This window comes from Folsomia candida, unplaced genomic scaffold (assembly GCF_002217175.1).
Source record: "Folsomia candida strain VU population unplaced genomic scaffold, ASM221717v1 Fcan01_Sc021, whole genome shotgun sequence".
Classification (NCBI taxonomy): domain Eukaryota; kingdom Metazoa; phylum Arthropoda; class Collembola; order Entomobryomorpha; family Isotomidae; genus Folsomia; species Folsomia candida.
Window position 1 is genome coordinate 2,501,319 of NW_019091213.1, and position 27,460 is coordinate 2,528,778.

At 39.1% G+C, this 27,460-nt stretch overlaps 6 protein-coding genes across 13 annotated transcripts; 4 read left to right on the forward strand and 2 right to left on the reverse strand.

Moving 5' to 3' along the window:
• Positions 1-644: 644 nt before the first annotated feature.
• LOC110858458 lies at positions 645-13,911 on the reverse strand. The gene is made up of 19 exons (XM_022107245.2): positions 12,077-13,911; positions 10,757-10,872; positions 8,787-8,913; positions 7,613-7,625; positions 7,382-7,508; positions 7,142-7,309; positions 6,449-6,631; positions 6,255-6,358; positions 6,080-6,194; positions 5,751-5,981; positions 4,844-5,044; positions 4,645-4,769; positions 4,299-4,569; positions 4,095-4,235; positions 3,745-4,026; positions 3,438-3,676; positions 2,702-3,362; positions 2,489-2,631; positions 645-2,415 (listed from the first exon to the last, which is right to left on the reverse strand). Exons 1-19 carry the CDS (start codon positions 12,108-12,110, stop codon positions 1,944-1,946), a joined length of 3,753 nt encoding a protein of 1,250 aa, XP_021962937.1. The 5' UTR covers positions 12,111-13,911; the 3' UTR covers positions 645-1,943.
• A 1,844-nt stretch (positions 13,912-15,755) lies between these two features.
• On the reverse strand, positions 15,756-19,660 carry LOC110858509 (protein lin-54 homolog). 5 transcript variants are annotated; one of them, XM_022107319.2, is made up of 10 exons: positions 19,514-19,660; positions 18,892-19,066; positions 18,523-18,801; positions 18,047-18,454; positions 17,794-17,964; positions 17,447-17,683; positions 17,070-17,357; positions 16,576-16,997; positions 16,319-16,487; positions 15,756-16,239 (listed from the first exon to the last, which is right to left on the reverse strand). In XM_022107319.2, exons 2-10 carry the CDS (start codon positions 19,018-19,020, stop codon positions 16,219-16,221), a joined length of 2,124 nt encoding a protein of 707 aa, XP_021963011.1. In that variant the 5' UTR covers positions 19,021-19,066; positions 19,514-19,660; the 3' UTR covers positions 15,756-16,218. The 5 variants fall into 5 exon arrangements, with proteins under 5 accessions (XP_021963011.1, XP_021963016.1, XP_021963015.1 ...); XM_022107324.2 differs by having other exon boundaries at positions 17,800-17,964; positions 19,514-19,659; XM_022107323.2 differs by having other exon boundaries at positions 19,426-19,596.
• A 699-nt stretch (positions 19,661-20,359) lies between these two features.
• Positions 20,360-21,215, forward strand: LOC110858490 (mitochondrial import receptor subunit TOM22 homolog). Its single transcript, XM_022107294.2, has 3 exons — positions 20,360-20,561; positions 20,641-20,752; positions 20,832-21,215. Exons 1-3 carry the CDS (start codon positions 20,490-20,492, stop codon positions 20,990-20,992), a joined length of 345 nt encoding a protein of 114 aa, XP_021962986.1. The 5' UTR covers positions 20,360-20,489; the 3' UTR covers positions 20,993-21,215.
• Positions 21,216-21,450: 235 nt separating this feature from the next.
• Positions 21,451-23,059, forward strand: LOC110858425 (G patch domain-containing protein 4). 3 transcript variants are annotated; one of them, XM_022107203.2, is made up of 5 exons: positions 21,451-21,512; positions 21,583-21,664; positions 21,774-22,141; positions 22,225-22,367; positions 22,440-23,059. In XM_022107203.2, the coding sequence occupies exons 2-5, from the start codon at positions 21,619-21,621 to the stop codon at positions 22,933-22,935; spliced, it is 1,053 nt and encodes a 350-aa protein (XP_021962895.1). In that variant the 5' UTR covers positions 21,451-21,512; positions 21,583-21,618; the 3' UTR covers positions 22,936-23,059. The 3 variants fall into 3 exon arrangements, with proteins under 3 accessions (XP_021962895.1, XP_035714540.1, XP_035714539.1); XM_035858647.1 differs by having other exon boundaries at positions 21,456-21,512; positions 21,593-21,664; XM_035858646.1 differs by having other exon boundaries at positions 21,483-21,664.
• A 118-nt stretch (positions 23,060-23,177) lies between these two features.
• LOC110858446 (isopentenyl-diphosphate Delta-isomerase 1) lies at positions 23,178-25,771 on the forward strand. 2 transcript variants are annotated; one of them, XM_022107231.2, is made up of 4 exons: positions 23,178-23,368; positions 24,284-24,449; positions 24,534-24,986; positions 25,112-25,771. In XM_022107231.2, exons 2-4 carry the CDS (start codon positions 24,413-24,415, stop codon positions 25,597-25,599), a joined length of 978 nt encoding a protein of 325 aa, XP_021962923.1. In that variant the 5' UTR covers positions 23,178-23,368; positions 24,284-24,412; the 3' UTR covers positions 25,600-25,771. The 2 variants fall into 2 exon arrangements, with proteins under 2 accessions (XP_021962923.1, XP_021962924.1); XM_022107232.2 differs by having other exon boundaries at positions 24,284-24,986.
• A 111-nt stretch (positions 25,772-25,882) lies between these two features.
• Positions 25,883-27,446, forward strand: LOC110858447 (peroxisomal trans-2-enoyl-CoA reductase). The gene is made up of 8 exons (XM_022107233.2): positions 25,883-26,043; positions 26,119-26,156; positions 26,249-26,375; positions 26,446-26,606; positions 26,674-26,798; positions 26,878-26,926; positions 27,000-27,221; positions 27,296-27,446. The coding sequence occupies exons 1-8, from the start codon at positions 25,979-25,981 to the stop codon at positions 27,355-27,357; spliced, it is 849 nt and encodes a 282-aa protein (XP_021962925.1). The 5' UTR covers positions 25,883-25,978; the 3' UTR covers positions 27,358-27,446.
• The last annotated feature ends 14 nt before the right edge of the window (positions 27,447-27,460 follow it).

Consider the following 27,460-nt stretch of genomic DNA (forward strand, 5'->3'; position numbering starts at 1 on the left):
ATTTGTAAATATCTCAAACATACGAGACGAAATTTTTTGCTCAAAGATATTCAATACACTCAGAAATACAAATTTTTACGATAGTTTTATATCTTTATGTTTTTTCGTACATATTAGATACATGTTTCAGCTAGTTTTCGTAAATACATATCCGCCCTCTGATAGTTATATGTAAATTGTGGTACAATTTGTGATTTGCCCATAGAATAGAAAGAATTAGAAGAAGCACTCTGCTCTTTGTTAAGCAAGTAAGGGGGATGACTCTCCACGTCACATACGAGAGGTCGCCAGAAGCCCTCAATGTTAAACTAAATGGCAAACTCGCAGAGTTAACTCCTACTCCATCTGTTATGTGAGGTGGAGCATCTCTTTCTGCATCTTCATATCGTGGTGGTTAATTATTCGTCGCTAGAGCCCTCACTAATACTATCTTTTATGCATTTTGTATTTACCAATGCTAAGATACTACCCATCGGATTTGCCATGATATCCTTCCATGAAAATTTCCGTATAGGTAAGTCATGAAACGATGTGTTAGTTGACATGTCAAAAATCCATTACCATCGCGTCTCTCTCATCAGACGAGAGCCATGAAAATGTCAACTTTTTCCATGCAAATTAATAATTCCGTCATTACTTGATGATTATGTTTTGTACTGGTATTTATTTATTTAATGAATATTCTTTTTCTTTCACATTTATCAAGTTGTAATTTATGTATGTATACCGTAATTTTTCTTGTATTCTTTCATCCTCATTTTATCCACCCACCCGGCAAAATGTTGGCAGTGAACATGCAGCAAATTATTTACTAATTTAATAACTACTTATGTAATTTTACTGACAATTGTACACTTATTGACATATTTGTAAACAAGTCTAACATGCTAAATTGATTTTCGAGCTAAAATTTATTTTGTTATTACTGGGAATTAATTAATTAATGCTAAACTTGTCCCCCACGCTTTTCTCTGACTTGTTGACTCCAATTTTACAACATAGTTAAAGACGTTAAAGTTTCAAAAAATACTGATTTTTTAACACAACATAGAATAATAATAAAATTAATTAAAACGTAACTATAATTAATCCCTGAATGGTTAAAGAAGACAATTAAATATTCTCAGTATCTAAATATGACACTGTTCAATGTATAGAGTTGTTCTTCACTATTATTGAAATAATTAGTAAATACGTATATACGCAATTATTTTGTTGAACCTTCTAGATTTATGGTAAAATTTGATACGTGTAATTTATTCTAATGACAAACATGCGGAGGATATTAATTAAATATTTGAATCTTATTAGTTGCACTTGTAAATGGTTACATATAAATTTTTAGCCATTACTTGTTAGTGGTGCATAATTTACATATATTTTGTAGTGAGACGAGATTCATTTCATAGATTTGCAATGTATAATAATGCAAATCCCAGTTTTTTTGCTTTACATACAGTTAAATGGGCATGTCGGCTTTGGTTCTATTTCATATAATTAAAGCTCTGCTCTAGACAATTAATTGTTAATAATCTCATCGACCTCTAGACACAGCTAGAAATTGGAAAATGTGGAAGCAAAGTTAACCGAGGAAGTTATTAACCTACAAATCGTTACAAAGTATTATCAAGTTATTTATAATACCTCCTGAAGACTGAATTCTGTTCTTGTGAATACTCGCCTCTGAAATTTCTACAGGTTAAATTGAGTAATTAGTGTGTACATATAATTAATTCATGAAATGGACAACATCCAGGTAAATATGCACCTTTTAAATGGATGGGAAACTTGTATAGGTTATCTTTGACGTAGAAAAGGGATGGGTCGCTGTTGGAAAGTTGTTGTAGAGTTATACTATTTTTATCTTATTGAATTGGTCGATATTCTTTCTTTGGTATTTGAATTAAAAAATTGTCAAATTTTTCATTTTTCCTCGTAAAAGTTTAGAGTAATATTCTGTGTGCAAAAATTGCCGTCAGAAGGACGGAGAGTATTGGAGTTGTGATGAAGCCGTTTTGGTTGAGGCTTCCGGCCAGCGAAACGACCGGTCCCGCCACGAGCGAGTCTAGCTTTTCCTGCGCTTCTGAACTCAAACTGCCCCGTTGAGCGGATGTCATGGCTTGGGCCGAGAATTGCGGGATATGTTCGACCTGCTCGGGAGAGAGGACTTCGAGCAGCGAGGATGGCAAGGATTCCGCGACGGAGGGGCTCAGACCAAGGAACGCTTCGGGTGGGATGGACTCGATGTCGCGAGAGGACAGGCCGACCAGGAGGATCCCCGTGCCGCGAACATCGGCAGGACCCCAGGATGCGGGAGGACCGAATATTTCGGGACGAAGGGTTAAACCGGCAAGTTTGGCGAGGCGGGTTTGTTCGCAGCCAGGGTCGAGGGATGACAGAACAGGAAGAGCGTCACTGCGGGCGGGGGAAAGACAATAGTAATTAAAGTTCCTGCTGAAATGTTGGCAAGATCTTTAAATTTACTTACCGGAAAGCTTTAATCTGGATTTCACTCAAACGTTCCGGACTAAAGCCGCAAAGGATGTTCCGAGTCACGACGAGATCATTGGTGTCAAATTGAGAAAGTGGTTTCGACTGTTTCTCCTCCAAATTGGACGCGATCTTTTCCAACTGCGGGAAATCAATGTTAAATTTAGCGTATTTTTTAACTATTTGTAAGAAGGATCAATGTTTTACGTACCACATTTTTCGACAATCCCACAGTTTTCCCAAACGGATAAACGATATCCCAATCTCCCAAGTTCAGTCCGTTCACGTCGCTTAGCCGAATTCCTCCCAGTACAGCGCCACCCGCGCGGATATCGTCCGGTTGCAAAACCCCGCCATCTCGTCCCTTCGACTTGACCAGTTTAGCCCACAGGATGCGAGCATGATCGTGCGGCAAAGGTTCAGAGCCCAGCTCGTAGAGACAATCCTTGATCTCGATTGGGTCCAGGGACTCGAGCTGCTCCTTCGAAAAATGAGCCGCATTTCCTGCCACGCGAACCTTGAAACAGGTCAGTTTAATGTCTTCATTGTCGGATTCCGAATTTCGACGACGACGACGTCTCAACGGAACGATTTGAGACTCAAGATCGTCCAGATCGAAGGCAATTTCCGATTTGACCTTGTCCATGGTTTTCTTCAAGGCGGCAGAGGACGCATCGCCGCCCAGAGAATGACGACAATTGGCGTCGAGAGCTTTCTTGAGTTCGCGCAGATGTGAGGGTGGGTTGCTGTCGGATGCGCATCTGCACGTGGCCAGGGCTTCAGGGTGGATTGCCACCATGTCGTTCTCGTTCAGCAGACCGATCACGCAACAAAGGGACGTCACCGTGGAAGGGTCCCATTTCGACGGATCCCTGACAATCAAATTTGCATAATTGTTAAAAGTTATACAGACTCAACTGCATAATTTCAGTCAGAGTTATGTATACCCATAAAGTTGAATAATCTTTGTTCGCCAGGCAGCTCTTTGTTCCTTGTTGAGACATGCGCGCTGTTTTAGCCTGTCGTCGTCATCATCCGCTGCGCCCTTAATTATTTCCAGGGCTTGCTCGGCAGCCACTGGGGTTAAGGATTCAATGCGGGAGGGAGATAGGTCCCCGACGCTGCCACCAATGGCGGCAAGTTCAGTTACGTCCAATTTTTTGGACGCCCCGCCCGTCAATTTGTCCTAATGGAATGAAATTCAATATGCATAACCTTCTTCCGACGGTTAATTAATAAATAGAATAAACTCACAATAGCGGCCAGTCCTTGGAGAATAATCTCTTCGCGTGTTTTAGCCGGTATGGCGGCGTGATCCTTCGTCGATAGTTCTCCCATTGCAATCATAATCTCCTTCCTCACATCTGGCGGGAGTTTGGCGGTTTGTCGGGAGTCGATAAAATAGGCGAGAACGGTTGCGGGAAGTTTTGAGACTTCCGCGGCGGATATGTATTTCAACAATTTTTTATCCGGGGAATCAAAATCTTCCGATTTGAGCCGAATATACTCAGCGAAACGTTTGGATAACTCGGCGAGCTGAAAATATGGTTGTTGGTCTTTTATAGTGCGAATTGTATTAATTATTGCAAAATTCTTCTGCTTACGGTTTGTTGTTGTGGGCCATCCTTGCTTTCACGAACGGCAGCGAGCACAGCGGGGATTTCCTCGATGTCCATATCCATGACTTGTTTCGGCGTTAAGGTTCCCACCAAACGGGGATCACGTTCAAGATCAGCGGCGGTGAACTACAAAAATATTGGTGGGATTTATTTTAGGAATTTTTATTCGTGTAACTTTAAACTCTGTACCTTTTTCCCATATCCGTACGCCAATCTTAATTCCGCATCGGATGGGAGCCCATCGAGAATGTCGTTATTATTTCGGCGTGGTTGAGGTTGCGGGATCCCGTCACCTTTTCTTGGGAGGAGCCCCCTAATTTCGGGCGGAAGGATGGGCAGCGTCGTATTGAGGAGATCTTGATCTCGGAGACGTTTGATCAACATGGCTTTCTGCGCGTCATCAAGAGCGTCCGGATTATCACGGAGTTTTGCGGGGAGATCGTCCGTCATGTCGCGTTGGCTTTGTATTAATTTTGTAAATATTTAAATTTAATTGTGTAAACGATTAGGCTATTTTAATCAAATTTTACTTCACCTCATGTCTCGAATCCCACGAATGCCAAGGGCCCCTAAAAATGCTGCTGGAAGTCCGCGGAACCCTTGTCCACCGGTTGATGAGGCGCGGAACAATTTTACGGCGTATGCGGAGACTTGAGAAATCTGAGAGATACGTATGAAGGCGTCGGGTGAGAAATTTTGCATAAAATGTGTTTGAAATGCGATAACCAACTTACGACTCCCTGAAAGAATGGATTGATGAAGGATCCCTTCCCACCGGAACCTCCCGCAATCTCGCCGAGTTGTTTGGGATCAAGTGCGGTGAGTTCTATGGCCCTGCCGAGGACGGCGGGGGGCGAATTCTTCAAAAAAGAGCCCGACATTTCCCTCATGTCACTCCAATCCAAATCTGACACGGCTTTCTCTCCACCTTGCAGCTGGAAATACACACAGAAGGTAAAAACCTATTAGTAACCCTTTGGCTAAGGCCCGAACCAGGAATGTTTCGTAAACTCATGGTTGTCAGAATGGCACGCTCCATGCCAAATTCCACAATTATCGAGTTCGTAATTATTCGCAAGGTCATAATCTCGCAATTTTTCGTTCAACTTGTACTCAAACCGGGTCGTGGCGATACGCACATGTTGACAACACAATGGAGAAGATTGTGTCCAAAAATGGTGCAAATGGGATAAGAAATGGCAAAGTTATGGCGAAAAAAGATTTGAGGTTGTTGCGGTGCCAAGTAAAATTTGACTGAAAATTGTGGCCGAAAACTGAGAATCTGCAAGGCAATCGAACTCGTGAAATCGCTTCCATCTCAAAATTTTCGTCTCAGAATTTTGATATGGAAGCGATTTGACGAGGTCGATGGCCTTGCAGATTCTCAGTTTTCGGGCACAATTTTCAGCCAAATTTTACTGCACCGCAACAAATCTCAATCAAACCTTTTTTCGCCATAACTTTGCCATTTCTCATCCCATTTGCACCATTTTTGGACACAATCTCCTCCATTGTGTTGTCGACATGTTTGTCGAAAGACATACAGACGAACGGATATATTACATAAGCCCTGGTTCGGACTAATAAAAATAGAAATAGGTTTAGATTTTAAAATTCGCAAATTCCTGGGACATTCATTACCTTCTGCTTCAAGATTTCGGAGACTGCCTTGAGGGGTGCGGGAAGGTTGAGGTTTTCACACGACGAGATAATCCTATGAAGAACGGTCGGCCTATCAGCGACGGATTCTGGGTTAATGAACGCCGCCAAGTTTCCCATCTCTCCGACCTCTGTCGTCGAAATATTTCCAGAGACTGACTTCATAAACACATCTGCGATCGCTTTAGCTTGGAGCGGACTTCCAAAGTCGGTCTGCATCAAGGCAAATTGTTATTGAAAAGATTTTTAATTACTTTTCAACACCTCCACATACACCTCACCATTCACTTTACATAAACAATCTGACCGACCTGGCTTAATTTCGCCATCGAATTTTTGACCGCTTCGGGATTGAAAGTGGTTAAGAAACTGGCCGGGAGTTGGCCAAGTACAGCTCCGCCCAAACTTTTGATGGTATTCTGAGTCCTGTAGGTTTTCATGATTTTTTTAGCTTACAGAAAATTAGATTAATTTTTGTGTTATTACCAATCTTCCGCCTTGCCATAACTCGTTTGCACCAATTTATAAATGAGGGCTTGGTCATCGACATCTTTATGTTCCGGAGATGCCGTCGCTTGAGAAGAGTAGACCTGAGTTATATCAGAGTAAATTAATTAGTCGGAGAACCGACTAACTTCATGAGCGGATGTTAGAGTGGGATAGACTTAATTTAATCTTACTCGTTGAAGTAGGATTTTAGCTGCATCCGAGTCTCTGACTTTCATGAGTTGTTCTTCGGGGACGAGGTCGAGGAGACGCTCTCGACCCAGGCGATTGATCATCATGACGTCCAGACCACGCTTCCCGTCGCTTATTTTGTTCAGGGCGGTGTGCAAGAGCACATTGGCTGCTTCCTCGGTCGACTATGCAACAAAGGGAACCAAATTATATTTTAGCGAGGGATTTTACAAGGATTCACATGACAAATGGTGACAATTGGACGACATATTATTTCGAAAGTGTCATCTTTTTAAACTTTAAGCAACTTGTTTTTCGTTTCAAATTTAAAAAAAAAATCAGAAATTGCAACGATCATCGAGTGCATATGCTACTAGCGTATGCTTGCAGATTTTGACCAAAAAATCGATCGCAAACTTAATATTTAATTTTCAAAAGGCAAGATTTCTCAATGCTCACGTTTGGCGGAGACATTTGCATAAAGGATGATACATATGTAAAACGTGCCGTTCAAAAATTTTACACTAATCTAAATTTCAAATTTACCAAATGCAAGCATCTTTACCAAACCTGCGAGGATTGGCAGATAGTGCATTTCGCTAATTTCATATTATTTGAATTTGTGACCGATTGACTCTAATTTGGTTAAAATCGTGGGAGACCTCCATTGTCCCAACTTATCTCCAATTTCTCACATCTTTAAAACCACCAGCATCCTGCAGCTTGTCCAAAAGAGCGTCCGAGTCCAGCTTATCGCCCATAGCGGTCATCACCCTTCCCATCGCGATGGGTTTATTGGCCTGAAGAAGCCTCTCCACCACGGGGAAGAGCAGAGTGGAATTCAATTTCGCTATAATTTTCGGCTATGATAACAAAAAAAACAGAATTTGCATAAAAATTGAGTTCAGAATTTATGAGTCAGCTCCACAAGTTACCGGAAGGTATTCGATGACGGTGATGTTAAGCCGTCTCATGTCGTCAGCCGTCACGTTCGAGAAATCCTGAGCGAGAAGGGCGTCCTTCATTTTGGGCGGCGTGCCCTCCACAAGAGCGCGGAACTTTCTAAGAACAAATAGAGAGAAAAATATGGCCATGAGATAACACCTTATCTCCAATTAGGCATACATACATATTCCTACTTAGGACGCCATGATACATGCACTTACTTGAGGTAGCCCTCTTCAATGTTCCAATCCAATTAGAATCAAGAGGATCAAATCCGGATGGAGGTAGAAAACATGAAATTAGAGAAAAAGGAGACACACGGTTTAGAAATTAATGCCGGGGATGGAGAGGGGAAATGTCGGTCTATTGATTTTTGTCAAGGATCTCGTCGTGTCACATAATATCACATTTCAATCCCAGTAATTGTCGTCGTCAAGCCGAGCATAGAGTGACGACGAGGTCCTCATCGTCCCACGTCAATCCGTCAACGCATCCTACACACGAGTAGTCACTTCCCAACTCGACATCATCTCCTGCCTCCTTTCTCCATGATGATTACCCAGCGAATTGATCTACCTACTCCATGTTGACTTTCTCTAGGATTTCCCTTTTCACGTAATCCTCCTTGGGTGGTTATTCCTCTATCAAAACCCAGTCGAGTTGATCTCATCCAACTCAATGATGCGAATGGAAATAGAGTTTTGAGCAATGTTTCCCGAGTCGGTGAGACCGTGGGTGGGGTGACATTGCAATAGTATCCTTCCAGAGGAGACATTTCTCTCTTCTCTCATCGATTACATTACGAACAGAGGACGGACATGTATTTATTTTCACTTTTTCATTTGATGAGAACCGACGATCAAAATTTGTGGGTGTGTTCCTCAACTCGCAACAGCATTATTTTAAAAATACATAAATCTTTTACGTGTTTTTTAAATACATACACATAATTTGTAAATATTTCAACGATGTGAAACGTTTTTTTCCACTGAAAAAAGTTGGATCACAAATAATCCAGAGTATTCAATTTGAAAGTACAAATTTTTCGAAAATTTTTATTTTTATGGTTCTGTTCGTACACATTTCGTACATATTTCATTGATTTTTCGTAAATATATATCCGCCCTCTGATTATAAGACTAACCCTGAATTGAATGGTATCCTGGTTTTTGTCTCCTTTATTGATGGAACACACGTAATCTGGCCATCAAAAGGAAGAAGGACAGCTAAAATATTACTCCCTGGTCAGTATCATCACGTTGAGGAAAAAATACGTCAGGCAGTAAGGTCGGAGTACGATGAAAAACATGTAGAAATCGTCCATAATTTGATTGTAAAATTACTGGAATTCTACGATTATTTATTCTGTACGCATATACTGGAGGTGAAACTAACCTCCAACGCCGAGAGACCCCGCGGCATCGAATATGTCGCTCGTGATGTCCCGCTTGCTCCTTGACGATGCTCGTCCTTGTTCCTCATCTCCATAATAATGATGACCACTCATCCCCGGGGGTGGGACCTGTTGACATAAAAAAAACATTGCAAATATCTACTCCAGCAAAGTCGAAGAAGGAAAACATTTCGCAAGAATCCAATAAAGTGCATTTGGTTCGTTCAAAACATGTATTTATTTGTGTACATCGATAAGAAACACATTTGTCATCCACTGCTACGTATGATTGATTATGTGTCGACAAACATACATATTTCATGGAATGGCGAATAATGCGAAATGAGGGACATTAAGGAAATAGCAATACCCGAAATAGCTTTGGAGATAAAAAAAAACCATGTCAGAAGATGAAGCCATTACAAAAAATGATTATCTGTGTTGTTACTAACTGAATTGCTGCTGTTCGGGACGGGACAGCCTGCATGGAATGGAACAAATGTATGAATTTTTCTTATGAGGACACGAATTTCATGTGTTTCTTTCTGGTGTAGATTTACTTTGCTGGCAAATCGTCAAGTGGAAACGGAAGGTAAAAAAAAACCTGCTTTGTATTTCTGAGTTTGGTGGGGATTGAAGTTTTGCTTTATTACACCCGCAAGGAAACTGCACCCAGGGTTTCCTTTCTTGTGGACTGTCTGCATTTCTTGCACTTCAAAGCAATAAACGTAAGAAATGCGAGGTGCAAGAAACTGCAAGAAAATGCGAGAAATATGCGCTTTTTAGCCACGCGCGTGTGAAGTATAGCGGCGGAAAGTATTTTCTAGCGCCTTGCATTTCTTGCAGGTCAAAATATCTGCAAGAAGCCACTTAAGTGGTTTATTTTTTGCGGTTATTTCTTGCATCCGAAACAGAAGGTCAGCAGTGACTACTTTCACGCAGTGATTCGTTTCTTGGGGGTTTGCTACATTTCTTGCACCGCAAAGCAAGAAACGCAAAAAATGCAAAAAAGGGTGCAAGAAAGTGCAAGAAATATGCGCCTATGTGTCCTATGAAGTATTAGCGTCAGGGCGTATTTTCTAGCACCGTGTATTTCCTGCAGGTCAAACTAGCTGCAAGAAACCACTTTTTTACCGTTGTTTCTTGCAAGTGGTTACTTACTTGCCCCCGAAACACTGACTGCACGCCTATTTTGATACGCCAAAACAAGACCGTATCGTTGTCTCATATTAGTTAGAGGTTTATACGTAGCGGAGCACATCTCCTGTTGCATGGAGATGAAGAAGGGGACAAATATGTATGCATGTACTACATAGGAAAATGAAATTCATACGTCTCCCAAAGATCTGTAGGAGCGAGAGGGATGTGACTATTTTGCTATGCAGAAGTGCAGATGAGGTGCTTCAACTCCAACGAGGCAGAAAATGTGATAACCTTGACAAAAGAAAGTACTTTTCTTTCTCTTTTTTTCTCCATTTCTTTTTCTTTATGGAAAATTGTATTGAATTCTGATAAGTGTAATGATATGCAGGAATTGTACGGTGGAGGCCGTATGCATGCATACCTTTCGACAGCATTCTTCTCCGCGGAGATGTTTTGTACGGAATAAAACGAAATGTCAAACGGTGACCTTAACGAGAAAAGTTGTCCTGTGACGAAGGTGGTGAAAGGGGAGAAAGTAAAGTTGGACGGCTGGCTAGTGAAGTGAGCGAGCGAGTGAGAATAAATGTTCTTTTGGATCAAATTAGATGAAGAGATGGAGAAAGTACGCTAATGAAATTCGGCAAAAATTAAATTACTCGCTGGCTGGCATTATTATTTGGCATGAAAAGCAGGGCATGGAAATAGCGAATGGAGGAAAAGTGGTATTTTATGCAAGTAAATTTATTTCGTGGGTATGTAGATGTGAGAAAATTAGGAAAATTGTGACCAAATTAATCCGTGTGTGAACTAGAGAATTTATTTGATTTACCTGTAACGTCATCGGGACGGGGAGTGGTTCATACTCGTCGAGCGGAGGTGGTGACGACCCCACCGTGAGTGACACGCTGAGTAAGAGCATTAAGCGAAGCATGGTTCCCAATTTACCTGAAATTACATAAGAATCGTGTAAAGTGTGATTATGTAAACTCCGAGATATAATTTTGAATGTCGAAAATTTCAGTGGAAATGTGCAGTTTTGGGTGTCTCATGGCTTAAACGATGTCATGAAAGGCGACTCCCAATTAGGTGAACTTCGTCTAATGGAAATATTCCGTGGGATTCATTTAATTCATTACAGACAGTTGTTTTTTGTTTACTTTTGACCATAAAATAAATGATCATCGTGAGATCCGTCGCTTCTGTTGAGCACCAATAAAAGGGGATCAAGTCTGTCTGAATGACATCTATTCACTCTTTCCCCTCGTTACATGTCATGTCATTTTGCTGCCATTATTTGTATGTATGTACATCTATTTCTTGCTGTCTTGGGCAAATGACTGGACGGTGGCGTGTGCATTTTGTACGAATATGATATAAATATATCTGGTGGTATATGTAGAAAGTTATCAGCCACACCCAACCGGAACCCCTCATCCCGTTACACGTTACCATTATGACGCCAAGGCACGCACAATTCTGATGAGAAATGGTGCACAGCTAGAATTTGTGCAACTGCAGTGTCGACTTCTCGTTAAATTAGTTAAGCATAATTAAAAATACGGATACGTAGATATTGTTGTCGAGCTGGATGAAAACGTATCCCGTAAATTATTTTGTAAATTTGCAAAATATTCCCTTAATTAAAAATGCAAAAATATAAATATGGGCGTGCATGCAATGATTGTAGCATTTTCACATCTTTTTTATTGAACCAACAAGGATTGCCTGGAGGTAAACGGAAAATGTATCGATCCTTGATTGATTTATGAGGTGGAAATATTTACGTTTCACGGCACGGGCCCAGGAAAGCAAAAGTGTGTACATTCACTTAGCCGTTCAAGACTCCGGAGGAACTAATCATTTATTTATTTTATGCTTCCGTTTCGTGTTTTCAGCCAGGAATAAATACGTTCTGACTGAGGAGGTAAAGGGATCCCACCGAAGAAGAAGTGGTCATGAAATAATAAACGCATCGATAAATGGTGTTTATCCACACTTTACACCGCACGCACTTTACACACACGCACCATACACACAGAAGAAGATACATTTTCAACCCAATAATAGTTACACACCTTTTAAGGAAATCGAATTCAAAATTTTGCACATTTTCACTGAAATTGAGAAGAAATTGTCAATTTTTTCTTACCGGTTTCTCGGAAATTCCAATTATCGGCCAGCATTTTCTCGGAGAAATATCCTTTTTTTATTCACTTTCACTCTGCGTTCGAAAACTTGTTACGTAACAATTTCACGCCGACTTGTGACCAAACAAAAATCTCAAGTCCAAGTCTTGCTCATTTATTAGCGAGAAGATCGTTCACTCGCATTTACATATTTAACAACTTTACTATTATTACAGTCATAACTCGCATTTATGTATTTGCTAAGTCACTTTGCTAAGTCACTCACTCACTTAAATAAACATTTAGCAAGTCGACATGAAAAAATTTGATATTTTAGTCCCACTTATTTATTTGATTATTAATAATGCAATAAATTTAATAGCACGGAACAATGTACGTGTGGAGATATTGATTTACTGTATAAATTATGTAACGAACGACCTCAAGTAAGAAGCCGACTCGTATTTCCAGAATAATGCAGAATCTGCCAAGCAGCAAATGGAATCGGCAAAACGAGATCCACTCCACAATAGAGAAGAGTCATGCTGCGGATGATATAACTATTTTGAAGACCACCACATTTATCTGTAACTTGTTAGTTTAGTTCTTCTCCCAGATTCCAGGCAGTTTTCGCATTTATGAGATCATCACTGCATTCACTTGCTTGTTGCATAAAGCTGCTGAAGCTGGTTAAACAAATCAACTCCTCGAAAAGTTTATGTCCGTACGTTGAAAGAGAGAGAGAGAGATGAAGCTATGTAGTTATTTTGTTGGGTATGGATTTGGTTAGATTCTCACAATAACAATAAACATTATTGCTTCCAATGATGCAAATATGTATGCACGAGAACGAAGAGGAGAGAATGGCTTCGGTCCGTGGCGTGGCGTGGGCAAGAAGTTAAAATCAAACTGAACAATAATTCAATCGAGTGGAATGCAACTTTATTTGATTATAGTTATTATGCGGAGGTAATAAAGTGCCACTTACTTTCATATGTATTCTGAGCCGTTCTTATTAAAATGCAATGAATTTGAGACAAGAATGTGCAAAGGTGGTGTAGGTCTTTTTTTGAGAATATCGTCTTTCTTATTTAGATTTTTAAAAACTTTGTCATGTATTTTTGCGTGTTTGGCTGGAGCATGTCGCTTATTATTATTCTGCGAGAGAACACTGCAAGACTGGAAAGGTTGGTGCTGGCATTTGCTAAAATAGAGCGACGATAGAGTTGGTAGAGTTGGTGGTGCGGTTGTGCCAAATTCTTGGTTTTTGTTCCCTTGCAAATCGGGAGGAATCGTGCTCTCGGTTTGTTTCTTGCTTGGTAACAACAAGCCAAGAAGAGCTCAGAGGAGTCAGTTCAGTAATATATGTCCCGGATTAATATAATACCCGGGTAGTTGTAGAGGAGGACGCGAGGACCGGCACTCAGATATTCACTTCACTTTGACTTCGTAACTCGATACCTTTTTGTGTCCAAGGGGGTTTCAGCTTAATCAGGTTTTTAGCACTCACTACTTCACAGATTTTATGTCGACAATCGAATTAATTAAACAGCTCCTCAGTTTACGCCGGGAATTGAATTTGTCACTTTAATGCGAATTTTAAAAAATAAAACTTGACATCAATCAAGATCCCACTTCTTGTCGCACTTGACCAAAGTTTGCCTTTATGCAGCTTCCATACCACTCGACGAAATAAATGAATGTCAAGAAGCGAGTTAGTCATTTAGTGGGATCAGCCGAGTTGAAGATAAATATTGCCATGAAATGACGACATGGGATGAATGACAAGACAAAAAAGAGGACCAACTGGACTACTGATGGGAAGCGAGGGAGGAGGAGGAGGGACGTTGTTATTGCACAAGTAGTGGACTGATTAAATTAAGAATGCATTACATAACATGACAACCTCATTGTATTCTCTGAATGTACACAACAAGTCATAAAAATATGGTAAAAAACACTGCCCAAGTTTTCCGAGGGGAACTTAATCCATGCATCTCCGGCATACATACAATCCATGGAAGAGAAATACTTACAAGATATCTCATATATGCATACAATCAACTCAATTTATGGAGAGGCTCTCATCATGCTGGAGAACTCGCCTACAGCAATTTAGCAGGCAATCACTCCTTTATATAGGAGAAAATGTACCAAATTGCAGCTAAATTGCCCTCCTAGCCTGGAGCAAGACTGGAAAAATGTTCCTCCAAAAGGAAGGAGGGAGGGGAAGAAAGGGTGAAGGGCTAGATGATGAATATTATGGAAATAATAAGGGCTGGACAATGGGTGGAGAAATTCCATGCTCAAGACGACGTGATGCCTTCTCGCATGATTTTGCATGGGATTTTAAAAGACTCTGCTGCATGGACAAAAGTGCTGTGGAATATTGTGATCATAAAAGAATAATGCTTCTTGCGATCATAAATGGAGAGTGTGTGTGTAAAAATGGAGAATATTCGCATTGAGAAGTTGGGTTGGGCATGAATGCACAAAAACGACAGGATAATTATGAGGCGATACAATGTCCATGATTTATGAGGTTCTTAAATACAGCAGAGAGCATAATAAAGTAGGAAAGCTTGACAATTTTGGCCGAGATGTGGGGGATCAGAGGTGAAATTGAATTGCATGGAAAGTTTTTCATGTTGCAAAAGAATTCCATCGTTTAATCGCAAGAGTGGTGGTTCCGATATCAAAAGAAGAAGCTGGATTTTGAGGGCACCACATGTTTGGGAAAAAGTGTGCATAAATTTTACAACGATGTCACCAGAACTTGTAAATTGCGAGGCTGTAAAAGTGAAGCGATTTTATTATGTAGAAGTAGAGAATTTGGTAAGGAGTAGTGAGGAGAGGAGAGGAGTGGGGGTATGTCAAGAATTTCGCAAAATGCCGAGTTTTGGCTAGGCGAGATGAGAAGATGAGATTGTCGTGAGACTGTTTGGATGGAAAGTGAGAGGATTTCGTGGGGAAGAATCTGAGCAAAAGAGAGACTTTTCTAACCACCGATTGTACTTCGCAGAGAGCTTCCCTTGCAGATCACATCCGCCTCGTAAGAGATCACATAGGAGATGAGGACGCTGTGAGGGGAGTCTCACCCCCGGACCAACTTCCACCAAGAGGAGCGAGATCACATTTTTGGCAATAGGAAGAGCACGAGGCGATGAGGAGAGGCAGATGCAGAGATGAGACCACGCAACAACCAGTAACAAAGTACAAAGTATAGGATTTGATGCGATGGAATACTGCTGTGATTTTATAACAGAGTAAGTATGTAGCAAATCTGGTATCTAATAACGTAACATAACATTGCGTAAAGAGATAGGAATAAGGATTCCTTAATAAGAAGACATGGTTGACAACTGACAGTCAACACGAGTAAGCAGCAGAATCATAGTCATTTTTGCGCATTTCATTCATCTTGAAAATATTTTGATGAAATTGTCAAATCGATTTTCATCTTCCTAAATGCATCATATTTTCTGGTCCGTCCTTTACGTAACGCAAGCTTTGAAGAGATCTGAAATTTAGGGATGATTCTCCTGGTTCAATTTAGGATTTTATAGGCAAAATAGATTTTTGATAAACGTTGTTTAGCACAACATGAACCAGAACTAATCAATATTTAACTTTGAAAAGAAAACCTACAAAGAAAATCATACCACACTTGTAGGATTTTTATGACGGTAGCAGATTTGAAAGTGTACTGTTTCGGAATAACTTTATTTGGCTTATTTAAACCTGTGTAACATTAGGGCATTTTTCAGGCCATAATAATTTATAATTTATTTAAACTCTTTCTTTAAGGACTCTTAAAAACATTGTGGGATTATAACTCCACCATTATTGTTATGCATTTTGTGAGATTAATCAGGTAATCTACAATTCAAACTATCATGTCTTTGTCTTATTTTATAAGTTACTCTTTTAATTCCTCTTTTAAGAATATGGTAATAACGGGGTTGTAACTTCGAAAAACGGATAACGGTAGTAGATGAAACGGCTAAATTTAAAAAAATCATAATAATGTGTAGGTATGAACAACTTTTACGTTGATCTGATCATAATATGGACAGGATATTATAAGAGAGTCATAAAACATGTAAAGTGATAAAAAAATACTAAACTTAGTTACTCGCAGTATCAAATTTGTCGCAAACCACACCTATGGCCAATGTCTGTCAATCTGCAAATATGGAGAAAGTAACAATTATTATGCATCAACACAAATTAACAGAGGACAATAAGTGGAAATATGAAATTACCGAAGTTCCCAAATCCATGATGGAAGCAAGACACTCGGAGAATTCATCAAGAACCAGTCTTTCAATCTCTCCTTGATTTAACTTTTGCTTTTCACCAGCTTCAGCTTTTGCGAGGAGCAATTCTACCGTGGAAGTTATAACTTCATATGATATCGACCCATGTGGATACCTGTGAGACAAGCAGTACTAGATTAATTACATATCGAGTAAACATAATTCCCTAAGAACTTATTTTGTGAAAAGGCATGTATACGCACCTAAAAACAATGGGTGGAACCATGATTCCGAGATTATTCTGAGGAGAAACTTCCTGCATCTGTGCCCTCATTTTATTTTTTACTTGGTTTTGTTGTTGTACTCGAACTTCTGCTGCTTCCGCGAGATCTTTTAACGTTTGTCTGTGGGCCGTTCCAGCCCCTGCAAAGTGTTGTTCTACACCAACTCCATTGGGAAGGCCAGAGGGAATATTTTCTATACAGTTTTTACACCCAGTGCATTTGCAGATAGACGAACAAAATATTTTAGCTTCGTAACACTCGCAGTAATTCTTTAAACAGCCAGATCTTCTGCAATTACATCCCTTATTATGTCGCCGTTCATGTGCTTCTCCAGTCATGGAACTCTTTCCTATTTTCGGCCGGAAAGCGCCAGGATTTCTTTCAAGTACAAGTTTAATTGCCTGGAAAATGAGCCAATTTCATTTTTTAGTGTCACTGTTTCAATAAAAAATAATATATTTTTGAGTTGTTACCTTTTGACGGTCTTCTTCATGGTTCAAATTATTAAAACAATTTGTACAATTACATAAATGACAAAATTCCCCATTGGCGAAGCAGTCACAATATAATTTGAGGCACTGGGACTTTGTACAATTACAAGGCTTTCTTGGCCTCATCCCATTAGGTTCTAATAGTGATCGGAAAGAGTCTAAATTTCCTGCCGTTGCCAAACTGGATCCCAATCCACTCATGATAGAATTGGAGTCGGTTAAAATTGATCCCGAGTCCGAGTGTCTGAGAGACTGCTGATCTTTTTGCAACTGGAAGGAATGTAAAATAATTTTGCAAATATGTGGAATCTTTGTAACGTTAAGAGTTTAAGAAAGTGACATACACAAATTTTTCTTACCAGATAATTGGGAAGGACAACAACATTTCCGAGCCCTGTCGTGTTCTGAATCGAAGCAATATCCGCGGCAGAAGTTCCTGCTGGTAGGATAAACGTTCCGGGTCCTGGTTTTGGAGCAACTGGTCTAGGTTTCAGTGTTGCTGGTGCAATCGGAATTTTATTTCCAGTCCCTTTCTGAATCACGCGGACAAACTGTAATTGATTTCCGGATCCGGTAGTGATGAACTTGGTATCTCCCTAAATTAATCAAACAAAAAATGAAATCAATAGTTATAACAGAAGCTTAATTACATACTGTCGAGTTGGTACTAAATTGAATGGTACAAAGTGCATGATAGTTTATTTACCCGTACCGTAGACATTATATTGCCTCCTTGCATATAAACAATCTTCTTTGTGCCAGCCTGTTGCTGGTCACCTACGGGAAGTGGGGCTGGGAGAATCTTTGCAGGACTTCGTGTCGTCGGCATTATCTGTTTTGGTTTAGGAGGAGAATGTTGCTGAGAGAGAATCAGTTGCTAATTAGAAGAACGAGTTATTTAGTACTCATCTAATTATATCTTTATTATTATAATACAATATTGTGTTTAGTGATTTTACCTTTCCACCTGAACCATCCAGCGAGAAAGCGCCGCCCTGTATTAATCCTTGCAAGGAATTTGCATCGAGAACTATTTGTTGATTCTGCCCATCTGCTGATGGTTGAGTTATGACGTACTTGAATTGTTGTTGCGTTTGAACCTTTTGGACTGGTCTTCTCAGAATCGTTTTCTGCTGCTGCTGTTGTTGTACGACGGGTGCCTGAACTTGACTGAAGGTTCCAGTATCAGGATTAAAAACTTGATATTGGTTGAATTGTTGGTTTATATCCTGCCCAACTTCCATTTCTAGTCCGTCACCTCCAAGATAAGCCTCTTCTTGATTATTTGGTGTAATCACTTCTTCTACGACATTATCAGCTTCCATCATTTGCTCTATTCCTCCATGTTCATCATGGTCCAATTCGACCTTTATATTTAATTACAATTATAAGTAAATCAGATTAAAAATTGCATTGTCTGCAAAGTGTTGCTTACACCAACATCGCCGTCTTCTTCTTCTCCTTCTTCCTCCTCCTCCTCTGCCTCATGTTGTCCGACATAGTTCCCCTGCGAATCTACACCTACGGCGTGGAACGTTACTAGGTCTCCAATCTGACCTTGGGTAACAATATGAGCATTTCCATCCGCATCTAAATGAATTTGCTGAGTTTCCATCCCTTCCATATTGGGATCGCCGTCGTCACGATGATGTACTTCCACGTTTGGGTCACCACCAATTATTTCCTCGACGTAGTGCTGCTGTTCCTCCATCCCCTACGAAAGTAATCAAATTGTACTAAATCAATCTAAATCTGCTTGACATATTTCACAATCACAAAGTTAGTAAAGGTTATTCTTTCGGACCTGCTGCATCTGAGCAATCTGTTCCGAAGAAAGAACAATTGTTCCACCGTCTGCGGTTTGAAACTGTTGCAGGATATCATCATCTTTGTATCCTTGAACATTCTCTAAATCTTGTTCTTGATCCGTCATATTGTAAATAAGAATTTAACACAGTAATTGGTACAACTTTAGCCACCTAAAACAGTATAAAAAGCATCTTCAAAAATGTATTATTATTCATTTCATTATTATTATCGTTAACGTTAATTGCAAAAGAAAGTCAGTAATCTTGTTTAAACTCCAAACTAACTAAAAGACTTAAAAAGCGAACATTTTGCTTATCATTACACTTATGTGTCCCCCACAAAACTTGCAAATATCCGCCCAGTCTCCCCACCACCCACATTCTACCCGAATCTCATTCACTAGTTTAATCAAGTTTTTAATCGGTTCGGTTTAATATTTTTATCGTATTTATATATTTCGCTCAAAATTTTGAATATTTGAAGGCAAGAGCGGCTCGTGAAGAGTGGGAACCTAAAAACACATACTGACCTTCGCTCTAACTCAAATTCAACACCGGTTGGCAATAATTAATTCTTTTTGCTCATTCTCATAAACAGACACCCCGTTTTATGCTCACCTTAATTGTTCGTGATCAATTTAGAAATGTTTTCAAATTGTTAAACTACAAGATGATGATCAAATGATGATATAGACACGTACAATGTAGTGAAGAGAAAGCATTTACATCACATCAATGCATGTTAGAGCGGTTATTGGTGGTGGTCGCAATTCGTTATTAGGGGCCGTTCATAGATTACGCAATGCAAAGCGAGCAAAGCATTCGATTACAAAAATAAATAAGGCTTGGAAAAGTCAGTTTTTCACTAAAGACAAGTCTAACTAAAATCACTGCAAACTTTAGCAGAAGTCACTTTTTTTTCGAAAAACTAATTATGAAGACGCATGTCGTAAATGAATAAATCATAATTCAATATTCAACAGCTTCGGTTACCGAAGTTCGGTTTTAAAGTTTAAAACCTGTTCACCTTCGTGAATTTAACATTGATGAATATAGGAATGAATATTCATTCACAACGTTAAATTCATGAATGTGAACACCTCTGTTTTAAACTGGTTGGTGATAAGATTTAGCTTCTACGATCGTTCCCAATCCTAGTATTCAGAACTAAAAAACGTGCCTAATATATACGACCCCCATGCACTCATTCATTCAATCCAACCCTTGATAAATTCCTCCTTTAAAGTGGTTGAGTGAGGACTGCAAATATTTTCTACGCCTTATTTTTATTTAAAAACCACATATTAATACCAAAAATACTAAAATACCCATCTAACCTTGAATTAGATATGACTAATTAGGTTGCATCATTTTCTCGTGAGCATAATTAATGGACATCCCCTACGGCTCGTTCAGCGTGGTTGAGTCCGCGTTGAGTCGAATCACACCGAGAAGGTGGAGACCCCGCCAAGCAAAAAATACTCCACACACGGCAAAATAAAATCACTCACTCATCGAGTCCAAGATTTTGAGTGCTAGTCAATTTCGAAAAATCCCAATTTTTGGAGTGGATTTTTTTTAAATTACAAGTGACATGTTTGGATTGGAAGGTGGAGATGTGGTTCTGTCGTCATCTTCACGAGATGGAGACTACCTTCCAGAGGACGTGAGTTTTTTTGAGAAAATTTAAAAAGGTGTAAGAAATTTTGAGTTTTGTTTTAATCTTTATTTCTAATTTTGTATAGGACGATGATGAGACTACGCTCGAGAGAATTACCGCACTTTCAGAAATGTTTCCAGAAAGTGTGAGAAAGGGGACGGCCAAAACGATAGAGTTTATGGTGAAAGGGGTGAAAAGTGAGTTTGAACTTTAAGATTTTATTAATTGCTAATTTTAGATTAGGAATTTAATAAGTTAAATGTCTGCTTTGTACAGAAGCTTACTCTTGGGGTCGGACAGGAACTTGGTTTTTCTTTTCCACCGCGATCATCACAATTGCCCCTGTATTACTGGAAGTTGAAAAATACCAAATGGAAGAAATGCAAAAGATGCAGCAACGTCAAATGCTTCTGGGACCAAATGTTGCACGAAGCTAAGAAAGCGAACAACTATCTTCTTATTTTATATCAATCTTCATAAATACTAATTCATTGTCCATGTCCTCTGCGTACATCGTCATTAATGTTATGTTATACGAAACTCGTATCAAGAATTTAATCAAGTAATACTATATAGTAAGTAGTAACTTCAACCAAGTCAACAGAGATTGTGTTGTAAATTTAGTCACATTTTTGTAATAATAAACTGTCAAATCACAAATGCGTTGTTTATTTCTAGATCTGTACATAATCGTCAATCGATCACAATAGTACACTATCTTTGGTCATTTGCGCTAAGGCGCTAATAGAAGTCATCAGCATAAAATATTATATTTGAAGTTTGCTTAAGTTGCTTATCAGTGTCAATTTAAGATCAATTTTAATCAGTTAAATTCAAGTCACACTCGAATTCACTCTCGTTTGGATCAACTGTTAATGCATCAGTTGTGTATTAATATTCCTTTGTTCATAGCGCGAAATTCAATTTCTCAATGTTACCCATGTGCCGGATAAAATTGTGAGTTGACGACTTAAATTTATGTATTTTAATGCCATTACGAACTGGTAATTAATTTCGCTAGTGCTAGTATTCCGTAGGTAGTTTACCTTTGATCTCGTCGCAAATGGATTTTGCCAGGAAGCAGCTCGAGAAGTATGGGTGGAAAGATGGTAAGGTTTTCGTTAAATGCAAAATCTAATCTTTGCTTGCTCAAATTTATAACTGTAGTAAATGTGAAGTCTGTTGTTTAAAATCCATCACATAATCCATTATCCGTAGGGGTTGGTCTTGGGAAGGAGTGCCAAGGAATGTTAATCGCACTAAAACCTCGTTTAAAATCGGGGAAGGAAGGAATGGGCTATGATCTCTGTAAAGATCTTACCGACACGTGGTGGACGAAAGCTTACTCCGACTGTCTCAACAGAATCGATGTATCCACTTCTCCCAGCGCCGAAGATGTGGGTGTGACTATTCGAGAAGATAACCAAGTTGGGGACGTGGAGGGTGAAAGCACCAAAAAAATAAAACATAACAAGAAGAAAGTAGCTAAAAGTGAAAACAATCTTTATTGCTCTGGGATTGAAGAGAGACCGATAGAAAAAATGCGAAAACGAATGATGAAAGCCAATTTTACATCATTTTCAAAGGTAATCACGATTGTCATGCAAGACCGTTTGTTGTCAACTGTGTAGTGCATAATGGTTTGAAATTGAAAAACTTTCCTTTGCAGGGTGGCACTCTTCTAACTAATGGGGAGGTGGTTAAAGGAGAAGGGGAAGAAATCGAAGACCCAGATTCAAAAGAAACGTTAGCAGTGAAAGTTCTTTCAGATGAAGAATTGTTGAAAGCGTGTGGTGGACGTACAGCTCACAAGTAAGCAACTACATTGTATTAATGTTGACACTTAAATTATAAATTCACTATGACTGATTCATCTACTTATAGGGCAGCCCGATTTGGTCTCAAGTTAAATGGAAAGTTGGCACGCCTTGCAGCACAAGATGAAATCAGTTACTCTGTATATTTGGATAAATCAAATAGGTCCTCGGATAATTCAGAAAGTTCGAAACAAATCAAAGTAAAAAAGAAGAAAGACAGGAAATCGAAAGAGTTTGAATTGTCCCAAGAAATTAAAACAGTTGACGAAACCAGTCAAGAATGTGCTCCTCAAGAAGTTCGCCCCAAGAAGAAAAGAAAACGCAATAAAGAAGCGACAGATTTATTCGAACCAAATATACAGAATGATGAATGCATAGATGTATCAATTAACAATAAGAAAAGGGAGAAAACAAAGGATAAAGTACAATTTGACAAATTTACCCCTGAAGAGAATTATTGTGAACCAGACCCATCACTTGAAATCAGTAAGGAGTTGGTAAAGAAGAAGAAAAAGTCTAAAAGACACCTAATTCAGATAGAAAGTGAGGTTTGTGAAAGCTGACGAACGCCATTAACATAATAAATAATTTTATCATGAAACATTGCAAGAGTATGTAATTTTAGCAGATTAATAATTTCAAAATAAATTACACTTATTAACAATTAAAGTATTCAAGAAACGTATATAAAAAACAGGTTTTTGTTGTTTCACCATGTTTCACCATCTTTAATTTAACCATTTTGCATTTCGGATTCGCATTCGCATGTTACATTCAACCACGGAGATGAGATCCCATTTCATTTCACCAACAAAGCAAAACAAAACACATGGTAGTTTGTTCGTCGGTGTGAAACTGTGAAGAAGTGCATTTTATCCCGTTATTTGATTAAATTTGGCATATATATTAAGTAAATTACATGATGATATATGTGACAACATAAAATTAGTCTGCACAGCTATTAGCCGATTCCAGTTGCAAGACAGATTGATTTAGGTAAGCACATTTTGTTCGCTCTTATCCATTTGTTGATTTAATAGATCAACTTTCTTTTACTTTTACTCGATCGATGCCAGTGAAGATATTATGAGTATTAATATCTTAAATTCTGGTAAAGTCACCTCGTATGACTAGTCCTGAGTAAATAAATGGTTGATTAAATTAAATCTACTCTTGATCGTTATCAGTAGGCAGAGCATATTGAATTGCGATTCGCAATTTGCGAATATTTGTGTGTACTGGTTTTAATTTTTCGATTGGGCAATATTAGTTTAACGAAGGAAACTGGAACAATTTATTTAACTAGCTTGTTAAGCATTGTTGTTAACTAATGGCGAATCGTATCATGGTTTGCTGGATCTTTATTTTTTTATTGGGTAATTTTCACAAGCTACTAGTACATGAACTACAAACTTCTCAGCATGAAATATCCAGTCCAATGCAAATAGTAGTTTTATCACGAGGAAAAAGGATATGAAATAGAAAATTTAATGACTTTTTAACTAGATCTTGATCCAAGTGAATGAAAAATCGACATTACGCTCATCAGTTTACACAACGCGATAGATAAAGGTTTGGTTTTACACGTGCACTGCCGTCAGTTAGCGTCACATCTTGGCCATGACTTTCTCAAACCACGAAAGAATTGAGACTACGACAATACATAAATCTTTGCGACTCATTGTTTGTTGACTGTCGGTCTTTTTGGCACTACATGATTGTCTTCAATCATCATTTTCATAAAAGAAACATTTTACTCTATTAAACTAATTGACCCCAATTTATGCCAAATTTTATAAGCCAACAAACTGACCATATTGATTCTACACGGTGTGCGGTATAACACACGGTCGATCACGAGTATAACTGGTCTAACACCTTTTTTAATGTATATACCTTGATACCTTTCAGACAAATGGATGGGAAACCTACGTTCCTTGTTTTGCAATAGTACTACAATCAACTTACACAAACGCCATTCGACTGAAAGAAGAATCGTCAGTGATCCTGTGCGTCAAGCAATGTGATTACTCCACACGAATGAAATACACCCGCTACAGAACACACTATATCTCTCGTACAATTATCTTAAATATTGTGTGAATATTGCATTACAAGATATCAATCCCTGACATGACATTAACTACAATTTCTTCCCGAGGTCTCATTGGACTTCTAACGACGCAAGCCGTAGTTCCAACAACGACGACCTTCTTCGCCTCAAAGTTGTCATCATTGGCTCAAGTGGTGGGAGGACGTCAGGGAAAACTACTTAGCACTACTAAAGCTCTTCTTCTGACACAATTGCCACATTATAATACTCGACGGAACATTCGCAGCTCCTCATTTCCTTCCAGACCTTTGTCCGACCAACAACGCCGAGCTAAAAATTCAGCCTTCTTCTCATCCTCGATCCGTTCAGCTCCAACCATGGTGCAAGATTGGGACATGAATTTGGACCCCGTGCAGAAGAAGCTGCTGGAAGAAGAGTGCATCGTGCTAGATAAGGATGACAAGGTGATAGGTCACGACTCTAAAAAGAATTGTCATCTCATTCGCAACGGGGATGTATTGCTACATCGGGCTTTCAGCGTTTTCCTCTTCAATACGAAAGGTAATAATATCTTTACATGGAGCGTGTGTGGGAAATTATTTTCCCGATTGCACAATATCTTATTTGCTCCAATGCCGTGTTTTTATGGCAGTGCTGACTCTAATCTTTATTTTTACATCGTCTAGGCGAACTACTGCTCCAGCAAAGATCCAAAACCAAGATAACGTTCCCCAACTTATGGACGAATAGTTGCTGCAGTCATCCACTCTACGTTTCGGATGAAATTATTGAGAAGGAAGCTCTCGGAATTAAGATTGCGGCGAAGCGTAGGATGGAATTCGAACTAGGAATTTCTCCTGATGCGATCGACATTTCCGATTTCCATTACCTCACTCGAATCCATTATAAAGCCTTGTCCAACGACATGTGGGGCGAACATGAGATTGACTACATCCTCTTTTTGCAGAAAGATATCCAACTGAAACCCAATAAGGAGGAGGTTTCTGAAATTCGATACGTGAATTTGGACAACATCAAGAAAATGTCAGAAATTGAAGGGGTCAGTCTGACACCGTGGTTTGAGTTGATTTACAAAACTTGGCTTCCCCTCTGGTGGAATAATTTGAGTAATTTGGCAAAATTTGATGATCATAAGGTAATACATCGCATGTAAATGGCGAGGGGTGCAAAAAATAATTTGCATCTTTGACGTCATAAGATTTTAATAAAAATTTAAGAATTAGGATGATTTTATAATATGAGTCTATGTATCTTATACTTTATCAGTATTTCAATGGTGGAAATTAAGGCATTTCTTGAATAAAAGTATTGTAAAATAAAATAAAGTTATCTTGCATTACTTGCATACGCATAACAACTGTATTGCATAATGCATGAGATTTGGACTTTGTCTTGTTATGATGTGTACGTATGTATATGTATGCAATTGAGTAGAAGAGCATAATAAACGGGTTAGTTTATGTAGCTGGAATCAGCAGATCACAACAGAGAGAAAGCATAATTTGTTCACAAAATTAATTAGAAACAGTGCAATGTCTGTGTTAAGGCCGGAACTCTTCAAAAATTGTGTGGCGATTGTGACCGGTGGTGGAACTGGGTTTGTAAATACAAATTTATGGATACCAACGGCTGCATGGTTTATATAAGGTTTATGTTTCTTTAAATATCACAGGATTGGACGTGCAATAACCTATGAGCTGTTAACCTTGGGTGCGTACACTATCCGCTAAAAATGTAGTAATGCTCCTTATTTTAAACCTTGCGTACATTCCATGCATAATACACGTGTACATTACATGTAGGTGCCAAAGTTGTAATTGCTTCACGGAGTGCAGAAAAATTGCAAATTGCGGTGGATGAATTTGCTAAAGTTGGTTCCGGGAATATTACCTCGATCCCTTGTAATATTCGAAAGGAGAATGAAGTCAGGTGAGCAATCATCTCGGAGGACATGGAAATTTTGAAATCGCCTGCCGGATAAAACCTGATATTCTAACAGATCCTTGATATCAGAGACGCTCAAGCGCCACGGAAAAATAGACTTTTTAGTCAACAACGGTGGTGGTCAGTTCCTCTCTCCTGCCGCGGACATGACCCTGAAAGGATGGAATGCCGTGATTGAGACCAATCTGACCGGAACTTACTTAATGATGAGAGAAAGTAAACATATTAATTTACCATGCAAATAAAGTAAGATGCTTCAGAGTGCATTTTTAACGTTTTTCAGCATATACTCAGTGGATGCGGGATAATGGGGGTGCAATCGTGAATATCATTGCCGACATGTGGCGAGGTTTCCCAATGATGTCACATACTGGAGCTGCACGCGCTGCCGTGCTGAATCTGACCAAGGTTTCCTCTGAATTCTTATTAATTTTAATTAAAAATCATAAAACTGGGAATTAAATTTACAAGTTTCAACTTGTTTCAGAGCGTGTCTGTCGAGTGGGCGCAAGACGGGGTCAGGGTAAACTGCGTGGGTATGTGAAAGCGAGTTCTAAAATGTAAAAAGTAAGAAAATACGCTAACTTTGTGAAATTTCCACTTTTTCAGCTCCCGGAGTTATTCAGTCGCCAACTGCGGCAGCGAATTATAACGTCGATGTTTTCGAAGAAGCCAAGAAACGTCTGCCAAGTTGGCGAACGGGTCGCCCTGATGAAGTCTCCGGCGCCGTGTGTTTTCTCCTTTCTCCTGCTGCACGCTTCATTTCTGGAACTTGCTTAAATATCGATGCTGCTGGAAGTCTCTATTCCCCACTTTTTCACAATGTTGATGGTAGGTTAAAATTTATATAAATTTGCATGCATTTGGTGCAGTTCATTCTATGCAAAAACATTAATTTTCAACAGAACATGACAAACTTCCGGAGTACAAATGGATTCCGGATCCACCAAAACAGTCAAAATTGTAGCAAAATATATACATACTAGGGAACTGATCCATTTTTCCATCAGTTTCAGTGATAAATAAAATGTAAACTTGATTTTGGAAATTGTAAAAGTTTTGATGCCATG